The 12,077-nt window shown below is 39.9% G+C and overlaps 1 protein-coding gene across 1 annotated transcript; it reads right to left on the bottom strand.

Annotated features, from left to right (window-relative positions):
* Nucleotides 1–10,687: 10,687 nt before the first annotated feature.
* mc4r (melanocortin 4 receptor) lies at nt 10,688–11,671 on the bottom strand. The gene has a single exon (XM_026363339.1). The coding sequence runs from the start codon at nt 11,669–11,671 to the stop codon at nt 10,688–10,690; it is 984 nt and encodes a 327-aa protein (XP_026219124.1).
* Between the last annotated feature and the right edge of the window lie 406 nt (nt 11,672–12,077).

Here is a 12,077-nt window from a genome sequence, read left to right as displayed (position 1 = left end):
ACACACACACACAAAAAAACATATATGTGAAAAGTAAATGAGTTTTTGCATTAGTGTTTTTCGGTACAATACTTGCATAATACTGTATACTCCAAGAATACTGCAGCACTTAGCAAGTAACACAATCCTTTTCCCATTATAACGTAAGTCTCACATTTGTGAGTGGTGCATAATGATATGATACAGGGGCCAGGGCTTGTTTTCATGTCCTATTTATTAATGCATGCAAATCAGCTCATGCAAATGTTCTTGTGCACATGCTTTCCTATATTTCATAGTCACCACAGCTAGATCATAGAATGTCAATAGCGAAATAGTATGTGAACCATATTTTTGCAGCTTTTTGACATATAAAGACTAGAAATTTGGCACAGTGCTTAATGTCTCCTCTTGTGATTGGATCTGCAGTCATTCATCACACGACCTTTATAAATGTGGCTGATTGTCTGTGTTTATGTTGACATTTGTTTGAAGACGTTTCGAGTCGTGCTTAGTTAGAGGAGAGAAATAATGCTGTTGGATGTTTTGTTTTTGAGTATATGACTGATTTATATTGCTAATTTACTATTTGTGCCAATAGTGGCTTCTTTCTAAACACAGATACGCCTTGTTGGTAATTAACAGCCTGAGCAGTAGAGCATGAATGTTGAATAAATAACAGATACACAAGCTACACATAGAGGCGAGAGGATGATCAGTATGCCGAGAGCATGCACAAGGCAGCATGAAGATGGAGGGAAATGACCATGCAGCTCCTGTCAGGAGGAAGAGAAAGGTTCATAAGCCTGATGACCTCTGGGACAGACAACTCTCTCCTCCTGCATTTTGAACAGTGCAGTCATGCTGCCACTTCAAGGCTGAGCAGTGCACAATCAAGTTCGCCACTGAGATTAGCTGAGATCGACTTATCTACTTTTTCTCTGTGCTGACCCAGAAAGAAGAGACGGACATAGTGGTTGATAATGTTGTAAACATTGACCAGTCCTTCCAGGCTTTACCTGTTGACAGAAAGAACTGGAGTCGCCGTCGAAGTAGGGTTTATTTTCTCTAAACAAGCAGTGCGAGGTAGAGAGGACTTCCACGCTCATTTCAAAAGAGATTTACCTTCCCCAGAGCAAACTACGTGTTGGTGTTTTATTGGCATGGACTCTCTCCAGACCTGTGTGACATCTCCGAGCTCTTAAGACTACCATCACATCCCACTCTTCCAACACAGACGTGACATGTCAGCTTTGAGATGCGAGCATGTGAAACGCAGCCACAGAAAAAGGGGTGATAGTTCCCACCATTACCAATTTTAATAATTGAGTCTTTAGGTGTTCAGACTAACTTCAACAAGCCATGTCATTAGCTTTGTATTTTCTTTCTCCTCTCTGTACTTTTTTGTAGCTACCCCCGGCCTTCATCTTTCCAGTTTGCAGTGACTCCCTCTACCAACCTGCCCAGTGTCTGGTCTGCTTCTTGTTGTTGTTGTTTTTAAGATCTGAATGGCTAAAGTTTAAAGGACTGCATTTATGTGGTGTTTAAGCCAGAGTGCTCGATAGGGACTGAACTGCAGACAAGTAGAGGCACGCATAGGTTAGTTATTATGAATTATATTATGTACCCAAAATGGCGAAAACCATGCAGCAAAGCTACCACAAATATAATGCAAAAGTAACAATCTAAAGAAATAGATAAAATTTCTAAACCAACCAAACTGCAAATGAAATTAACTAAACGTGTGGAAACTATGTAGGTCAATGTGTGAAAACGTCAACCGTACATTTTGTATCTGTTGAAGCACAGTTAGGTGGTAAGATCGTCGCCCTCCATGCAGGACACTGGGGTCAGAATCCCGGCTGCGTCCTACCTCCAGTAGAGGTCCTTAGCCTCTGCCAAATGACTAAATGTGAATACAGTGTTAACGCATCCTCTCTAATCAATCCCGACCAGTTACCATGCAACAAGGCCCTTGCTCTAATCATAAGGAGCAATTGTGATTTAGTGTCTTGCTCAAGGACACTTTAACATATTAACAGGAGCAGTTGGGGATTGAACCTAATAATAAGCAGACCACCAGCTGGGCCCATACTCAACATGTGTTAAGACCCTGTGGTGGTGATAAAGCCATGGGAGCTAACTGAACTCGCACTTGAACTTATAAATGATCAACTATGTTACTTGCTCCTTTCACAAAGGGTCTAAGAATAACATGTTCAAGAAGATTCAACCGTCTAATTCAACGTGCAATAATGAAATATGAATGCACACCCAGGAACCAGGAGAGGAAATAAATATTAGCGTTAACCACCATTTGCAACTTGAGTGGCAGTTCATGCCCACGAATCTCATGAGATGCTCCCGAAATAAACAGACTCTTTAAACTGTCTGATAAATAACACTGATTACCCTCTCGCTTTCATTTAAATGACAGTTTAGACAGTTGTGGAGTCTGTTCTGCAAAGTACTGAAATTAGCTATTGTGAATTCAGTCACTACCTTCATTACTTGTGCAGCATGTACCTTTATTAACCCTTATTTATCTCCTGTTGGGTGGTGGATGAGTGTGCATTGCTTTTTCAGTAACAGTCTCCTTACTCTTCACATTGGGTGATGGATACTTACTGCTGAGAGATGTCCAGAACAACAAGTCTCAAACCCAAACACAGCCCAACTGCTAGTCATTACTGTCATGGTCATGGAGACCAGAGGTTTAAGGGAATTGTCTTCAACAGAAAAAGAAAAACACTTTTGCAGTGGTTTGGATGTGTTTTAAACATGGATGCAGAAATGAGAAGAAAAACTCAGCATTATGGTATATTTCAAAAAGCAATCAGAAGTGTACAACACCATGTTCTGTTGTTGGAACAGTGTTTTACTGCAGTGCCTGACCTTATACTCACTGGACCAAACTTTGAGATGCGGAGATGCCAATTAGTGTGTGCAGTTACTGATTAGACTGCCTGAGTAGGCTCTACATTCGAATTGAGTTGTGTCCACATATAAAACAAGAGTATTTCATAAAAATGCATGAATGTAAAAAGATTTTTCTCTACTTTCAGGAACACAGCAGTTAATTTCATCTACAGCACTTTGTCTCTAGTACATTTACCAGGCTTGTGTGAGGCTTTTAGCTTGTGATTTCCAGGCTCAAAGGACTGTGTTCAATGGTTCACTGTAGGCAAATGGTGGGTTTGAGGGAAGCAGGACTGGGACTGGCCAGAACAGGATGCAGAGTGATCGGAGCGGTCTAAAGAGGAGTTTAGAATTAGAGCCAATAATCATGTAACGCGAATTATGCAGAAGGAAACGTAACTCACCGATTGGGTGAAGGTCAGAAGGCAGCACAATAAAGTGAGGAGGTAAGTAATGGAAGTAGTTTGGGTGCATGTGAAGGCAGGTGGCTGAAAAAATGTTTGGGAGGAACTGGTGAGCAGAGGTGATGGGGACAGACTGCAGACATACTTATTAAAGGTAAGGAACAGGTCGTTTAGCAGGTGGTTTCAGCCCTTGATCAGAAGTGGTTGTGCTGATTCAAACAGCTGGTACTGTTATTTGCTCTGATGCTTGAAGAACGTTTTCTATCCTACTTACATTCATGGGCTCATTGTTTTGGTCACTGCCCGAAGTTCATGACTATAGATGAGCGCTCGAATGACGACCGGTATCTTTAAATTCACCATAACAGTCCTGTACAATGTCTGAATTGCTGCTTAATTACATGCCTTCATCTTTATTTAAGGACAAGTCCTCGAGAAATTTGAAGTCCTTCACTCGGCTACGCTCATCCCTGATGAAAATAGCAACTCATGAATGTGTTGTCTCATCTAGAATAGGGACTGTTCTAATTGTGGGACCCTCTGGAGTAAGACCTGAGAGGGGGGCTCTTCAGTGTGCTTCTGGTGGCTGGGCCCTGTCGACCCACCACCTGCAACAAGAGGAGCGGGTTGGGTGCAATACAAGTCAGGTATAGAATATTAACTTTAACATAAATCAGTCACAGAGTTAAATTATCACAGATCCTTTGCTTTTCTGTTGAGGGATATTTTTAAAACACTAAATGTGGAATTTACCATGGGGAAAATTTAGTGGTCCTTCCACTAAATATTTGATTTGGGCAAAAAATGTGTCTCAGCTCTCCAGGTCACAGACTCCAGTTTTGCCACAGGCAGGCTTAGACTGGAGTCAGTAGACAGTTGGAGCAGATGCTCTGGGCGAAATGCTCAGTGAGACCCTGCTGATCTCTGTAAAACTGCTGAACTTCTCCAAACAGTTCAACTCTAATATCCTGCCCAGTCGGTTACCGTATTAAACAAAAATGTTTCTGTGAATTATTCATCAGTCTTGGTACTGAACAGTAAGCAACTAGCAGTCAACCAGTATATGTAGTTGAAATTTAAAAGCCCAGCTTGGCTAACAGAGAACTAATCACAGTACTGCAGACATACAGCAAAACCACAACTGCTAACTGCACATACCTTAGAGGAGCTCATACATTTCTGAAAGCTGATCTCACCTGAGCTGTAATGAAGTTACGTCGTTTCCACTTGAGATGCATCATCAGTACCTTAGTTAGTGAAAACAAGCATGGCTTTAGTGGAATATCATCTTTCCATGCACTTAACTTCTTATGTATATTATATGTATATATATATATATATATATATATATATATATATATATATATACATATATATATACATATATATATATATATATATATTTATATGTATGTATACATATAAATATATATGCACACACATACATTGTTACATGTACTCTTGGCAGCCTCTGGTTTGATAGATGTTTTTTTTCCTCATGCAGAGGTGTGATGTTGTAGGATGTAGCCTGTGGTTTTACGAAGGAGATAAACGAGAACTCTCAGGCCACACCACAGGTCTTCATAGATGACATCTTGGACAGGCATGTGTTGTTATGGTGACTTTAGCACCCGTTAGCCTCCCACTCTCTCTGTCTCTGACACACACACACACACACACACACACACACACACACACACACACACACACACACACACACACACACACACACACACACACACACACACACACACTCTCTAATAACAATGACGAACAAATGCTGTCACACAATATGAAATCATAAAAATGTTATAAAACCTAAGTTGGGCTGAAAAATACAAGAGACTACAGTAGTATTCAAGTGTATATAAAGTCAGCTAAAATGAAGCTAGTCTGGTTTTATCTGCAGTTTCCAAAAGGCTAAGATTCAATGCCTGATAGTTACAGTTGATTTTTATTGCTCTAACTCTGCATAATATGATTAAGAATTAAGGACACTCACAACATGGGACATTTCTGTCAGAATTACCGTTTTAGAACTAAGGTCACTACACATTCATTTTGAACAATTTAGCTGATTAATAAACTTAACTGAGAAGACCTGACTTGGAAATAAATTCCAGCATTATTTGCCGTGGCTGAGGAAGGCAAGAGTAGAGTCAACACCGACTAATTTGATGCAACCAACTCTGTGTGCAAATCCCCAGGATGCCGGTGTGAGTCAGAGGTAAAACACTGCCAAAGGCCACATGCACGGAGAGAATGTGAGATATATCGATATACAGCCATCACATTGTTCACTCGTAAATGCAAAGAATGATTACAACCAAAAAGGAACGGCTATCGATCATTTCAGGGAGCCTGCTGATTCATTGGAGTTCATGTGAAGTTGTGCGTGTTAATGATGCATGGGAGGCAGTGACGCGAGGCTCTGGTGCCAGGCAAGCTGGTTATGATGTGTCTTCCCTCAAGCTTATTAAAATTCAGCTGCAACCAGGATGATATGACCACCAGAGTCAGAGGAGCAGAGAGATGAAGCATTGTATCATTGCGACACAATAAAAAGAGGATTGTGGAGGAAAGGATGGATTGAAGTTTTTAGACAATACACAGTGGATAAGAAGACAGAATAACATGTTCCCTGCAACACTAAGGAGATATACTCTATGAGACTCATTATGGGGCTAATTAGCAAATTCTTAAAGCACATATTACCAGTGCTGCTCAAGACACTGCTTATAAGATGTTTTGGTCTTTTTACATTATACTGATGCTTACATGTATCTCACACTGTATTGAACATCACTTTAGTTGTGGATGATCACAGTAGATTTACTATGAGAAATAAGTCTGAATTTGTAACATGAACATCTCCTGACTATCATTTCTATAGTAATATTATATAAGATATTAATGTGGGTTGTATTAATTAACTGATAGAGTACAAAAAGGGTAATACAGCCTGCAGTTTTGGCTGATTCTGACTATGATGAAGGTCAAACCCCTTTGCTGACGCTGTGATGTGCATAAATATGTTCATCAGTTTTACAAATTCTTTTTTTTTTCTTTTTGTAGCTTAGCTTTTAAAATACAGCCATTAGCTATAACCACTTATCCTTGAACTGGTCACAGTGGAAGGTGGTTTGAGCTCAGACCCCAAAGTAACAGCACTGGCTGCTGCCTGGGAGCAACTGAGAGCTTCCTTTCAAACTGTTTTTATTCTCCGCTCCAGTGTATGAGGAACCACTGTCCATTGTTAGTGGTTAAAAAGAGTGAAAAGACTTTTAGTGTTGTTGTTATCAAGTAAGTTTCAGTACGTACCAAAACATCTCAAAGGTTTTGTTGGGGTATAATCATGGCGGATATTTAGATTTTTCATTTTTAACATGATGTGTTATTGACATCAGCATACTGTAATGATAACACCTTCAGCCCAAAATACATTTTGGGAAGGAATTATGCATCCTACGATAGGAATTATCGTAGGGTCCATGCAAATATTCAGCTCTCTTGTCCGTGTCAACATACAGCATCGCTGTCGCATAGAGCCAATCACAGATGCAGACTTTTGCCTCGTTATGCCACCTATGTCTCTTACAAGTTATGTAGCTGCAACTGGATTTGATTTTATCAACATTTATTTTATTAACATAATAAAATCTGTTGACAATGTTTTTTTTTACACTCCAATCAACGATAGTCAGTTGTCTTTTTCATCCAATATCCATTCTCAATAATAACACATAAGCTTTCCATTGACAAATGTCGTGGGTCATTCATTAATATAATATAATGACAACATTTGCCACAGAGTTGCAGTTTAGTTTTATATGAACTGTACTGTAGATTATGCAGGAGCATAATCAGCACGCATGCAAAACAGAAACAAAACATGCTGTAGAAAAAGAAGCATGGAAAAATATTTTTAGACTTATTGTCTTTGTAGCTGGGAGATGAACAGAACAGTAGGGACTCTGTGTCCCACAGTGTGTAATTTGCATCTGCAGGCTTTCTCAATAGTTCCACTTTCACCTCACGTTCATCATGCAGCTAAATTACTTTTCTAATACCTAAAATGGATATGTAATCTTGATTTCTATCTTTGCACAAAATGCCCATTGTTTAGTCAGGGATGTGTGAAGGACGGCAGAGCACAGCGGTTAACTGGCAGCTTTTTGTGAGCTTGCTGAGAGATATGTGCTGCATGGAAACCAAGAGAAAAGTAAGTGAAATGAAAGAGAGAGGGAGGTAAGGAGCTTTGAATTGTGATCTTGATGACTCATCATAAAGTCGTCTTTCTTGTTGCCTGAATGTCGGAGCTGTTTTCATGTCTAAATATCTCTTTTATACGTTATTTAAAAAACGTTTCAGATTTTTAAAGCATCCAGCAGAAACTTACAGCTGCAGATAATTCTCATTCACATTATGTTGATCAATTTTTGGCTCCTAGTGGGAAGTAATCGTGGAGCCCACAAGTGTCCGTATACTACATACGTAAAGTACCTTTTTCTTTACACTTTACTTCTTACTAGTTACCAGAAAGGTTTCTGCTGATGTTTGAGCTGAAGTGCAGCTTCTAACTGGAGCAAGCACACCTGCTGTGCTATTTCGTTCCATTTTGCTGCAGCAAAAACAAATAAAAAAGAAAGAAAGAAAGAAAACATGGTCTGATATGTCTGGGACCAAATTAAATCTTAATCTGAGTTTAGTGGGAACTAATGCTGAGTCATGCATTTTAACTTTGTAATAGTTTTGCATGATGCAACATGCAACACACAATAACTATCTACTTAAGAATATTTCTTGCTGCTTAAATGGATAAATTAAATGCTTTTGCCTCTCTGGATACTTAGTAGCAAGACATTTAAGAAACATGGAGCATGTCCCAGCTTCAATTAATCAGTGGGAAAAGGTTTTACAGTATAACAGAATACAGTATTTAATAAGAAAGCATGATCCAAACAACAACTAACAGAATAAAACAGTAAACATCTCTGACATTTTTCCGATTCTGTGTGTACTTTAATATCCATGAATGTAAAAGTCTATTAAAAGTTTGCAATTAACATTCCTGTTTGTCACACTGATGCTCCCGAAGCAATACTGGCACCGGCTGCAATCACAGCCACAGAGAAGCTATTGCTCAGAGTTATAAATGTTTTGTTTACTTCACATTAAATTATTCACCGTGATCTATAACCGAGTGGGAAAGTTTCTAGTGCAGAAACGCTCGTATTTCACCTCAGGGAAGGAAGTGTGTTACATTTCTATTTCTCACTGTAGAATTAAGGTCAGGTTTCTCTAAACCTACTATTGCAGTTATACTTGTATGAATGCTTTGTTGTCAGTGACCTTTTATACCACACTTGTTGGCTTTTGTAAACAGAAAGTCCAGATGTTTCTGAGTGTGAGATTTTCACGTTTCTCCATCTCTACCAACGTGAAAAGTCATTTACCCAATCTTGGCGTAAAGGTTATCGTCTACACCCCAGAGGAATGTTCAGAACCAGATCTATGCTGAGGTGGCATTATGATTTATTTCCATTACTTTGCAGCAGTGATTCACAGAGGATGCAGTTGTCAAGCAAACGCCTTCATATGGACACGCATGAATCATATTCCAGGCAACGCTTTTAACAGTAAACTACACACACATTTCCATGACTGTTTTCTCGTGAATTTTCAGAGCTTAGAAATGCACAGTTTAAAAGGCATAAATTAATAAGGCAATATTGAAATTCGCATTTACCTACATGTAAAGACTGATTACATCAGTTTCTGAAATACTGTCACAGAGGATACAGTTGCTTTTTACATCACAGTGCACACAGTACAGATTTAAGGCGAGGATAAAAAGCAACAAGTTACACAACACATACATAAAAATATATATTCATTACAATTTGTCCTGTTACATGAACATGATGAAAAATAGATCTCTATACATTCACATGCACATGTCGAGAGCTCCAGCATGTGCATTTCAACAAGTGACACTACACAAACCACTAGTTCACAAACACTGACGGGAAAGCAAAAGTTTTCATGAATCACACGGGACCGTCTCAGCGGTTTCATCAGGTTTGAGGAGGGTCTGGTCGCGTTATTTGCTCAAAGAAAATGAAAATTTACTTTCTATTCAGCTGCCAAATAAAATTCTCATTTCTGGCATCAAGCTTTTAGGAGAAAGACATAAAATTGCCATCATGGAGGCAAAAAACATGGGAATCCACATTAGGAGAAATGATTCAAGCCACCATGTGCTGGTGCAAATGAACTGAACATAAACCAGAGATGCTTATTAAATCATCTTTCACGCCTGAGAAAAATATTCACACACACACTGAAATACATTTTTTCATGTTCTAAATTACCTGATTTTTTTTTTCCCTGTGAATCCAGATATAAAATGATTTACCCTCAGTGCTTTAAGTGTGTGCCAGTGAAGGATTTTACAAGTGTACCATCTAACGTTTAAGATGACATTCGGTCTTGTAAGCCTCAGAAAACAGCTTGTGGTTAATATGCTGAGTGGGAGAGAGATGAGAAATGGCAACTAGGCAAAGAAGAAATGTGACGCTTTTTAGTTTGTGCTCTTGCTTTTGTGATTCAAGAAGAGATCTAGTCTGATCGTCGAGCTCCTATTTGTATAAAACAGCTTGGAAAATCACATCTAACAGCTTTTTTCCCACAAATTACGTAGTTTGAAAGGAGTTTTTTTCAAGTTTCTTTTCTACTTAAGTGAAATACCACCTTGGTGAAAAGGTAAAAACACTTCATGAATGATAATGAGCAGGATGTTCCCTGCATTTCCCTTCATCTGCTCCATCACGACTGGCACATTATACATGAAAGAAAACAGTGAAGGCTTTTTGCCTCATCATTTTATCTCATACAATGAAAAAGGTTTTTTTTTTTTTTTTTTTACATTCATCATGTTAATCTCCTATGAATAGGATCCCACTCTTAAACATGGAGGTAGCCTGTCATATACTTGTTCCTCTGTTAGATATCCTGTGTTGTATAAATTTAAGATGATCACATTATTTTTGTTTTTCTTTGATCACAAACAAGAAAAGCTTTCAGAGTGAGAAAGAGAAAAAGGTTTGTTGTGTTTCAGTTTGCATGCTCTACATCCTGGTAACATATATTTCAAATTGCACTTAAGAACAGAATTCACTAGAAAACTAAAAAGCATTTGTCTCCAGAGTGATGCTCTATGTTACATGGTGTTGATAAACCTACCTCTTCAGGAACCTGACTGACTTTATAGCCACAGTGATTATAGCTCTAAACCGCAAATTCCTTGTTGGCCAAGTTTAAATTAAATTGCAGATTGTGGCTATCGGGGTCTTAACTCTGCTGACATTAATTAAACAAGAAGCTCACGCACACAACATATCTTGTGAGCAGCAGAAAATCTCCTTGAAGGTTTTTCGCATCTCTTGGCTGCGAAAGGCGTAGATGATGGGATCAATGATGGAGTTGCACATGATGAGGATGAGGTACATGTTGAAGTGGGACATGAAGCAGGTGCAGTAGGGGTTCCTGGGGCAGGTGATCATGAGGATGAGGTGGAGGAAAAAGGGCGCCCAGCACACCACAAACACACCAAGGAGGATGGTGAGGGTGATGGCGCCTTTCATGTTGGCTCGCTGATGGATGGGTGCGTTGCCCGGCAGTGCTGCGATCCGCTTCATGTGCAAGCGCGCAAGCAGGAACATGTGGATGTACAGTGATGCCATGAGCACCAGCATGGTGAAGAACATGGTGATGAGGCATATGAGCACCGTGGTGCTTTCTGAGTAGATAATGAACAGGATGCCGGACACTGTGCAGCACGTCCAAATGGTGCTGATGACCAGCATTGCTCTTCGCAAGGTGACAATGTTGTGGTATCGAAGTGCATAAAAGATGGTGATGTAGCGGTCGACAGCAATAGCCAGCAGGCTGCAGATAGATGCTAACAGAGAGCTACAAATCATAGAGTCAAACACATTGTCCATGCTTTTAATCAGCGTGATAGGGATGGTCAGGGTGCCTCCATTGATAAGTTCGATGACAATAGTCTCAGAGGCGTTGGAGACACTCACAAGCATGTCGGCAACAGCCAGGCTACAAATGAAAAAGTACATAGGTGAGTGAAGGTTCTTGTTTTTGACAATAGCCGCAACAACCAGAATGTTCTCCAGCAGGCTGACGATGCCCAGGGTGAGGAAAACCTCTGTGGAAATCAGCAGCTGTCCGTAACATCCTGCAGAAGAGTCCTTCTCTTCAGATGATAGGTCCTTGTTAGCTGGTAAAGTTGTTGGAGTTTGGCTCCTGTTCTGGTAGCCTTGACTTAATCCATGGTGATCTGTGGTGTTCATTATGTCTCCTTTTAAATTCCTTGTTTTCTTGGTTTAAGTCTTCTTTTTTTTCCTTTATGTGTCCATCTGGTTTGTCGGTCTCAGAGCTCGGTATGTGTGTCTTTCACTGATCTAAATCTGGGGAACAAGCCTGGTGGCCTTGTAGAAAAATGAAAAAATATTTGCCACTGTTCCTTCTTCTCCCTTTGCCCCCTCCGGCTCACCAAGAAAGGCAGTTCTCTTCAAACATCTGCTGCTGCTGCTGCTGCTGCTGCTGTTACTCCCAGCCAAGGACAATCTAACAGCTCTTCTCTCATCTCTCCCCCTCTGGAGAGAAAGTGCGCGTAGTAAGAAGTTGAAATAAATGTTCCCTAAGAAGATGTGAGAAAGACAAGGGGTAGGAGTGAAGCAGAAAGCAGAGGTGCAT

This window comes from Anabas testudineus, chromosome 2 (genome assembly GCF_900324465.2).
Source record: "Anabas testudineus chromosome 2, fAnaTes1.2, whole genome shotgun sequence".
Taxonomy (NCBI): domain Eukaryota; kingdom Metazoa; phylum Chordata; class Actinopteri; order Anabantiformes; family Anabantidae; genus Anabas; species Anabas testudineus.
This window is presented reverse-complemented; position numbering and strand designations above follow the sequence as displayed.

Coding starts and splice junctions, on each gene's coding strand:
- mc4r (XM_026363339.1), bottom strand. CDS start 11,671: ATGAACACCACAGATCACCATGGATTAAGTCAAGGCTACCAGAACAGG.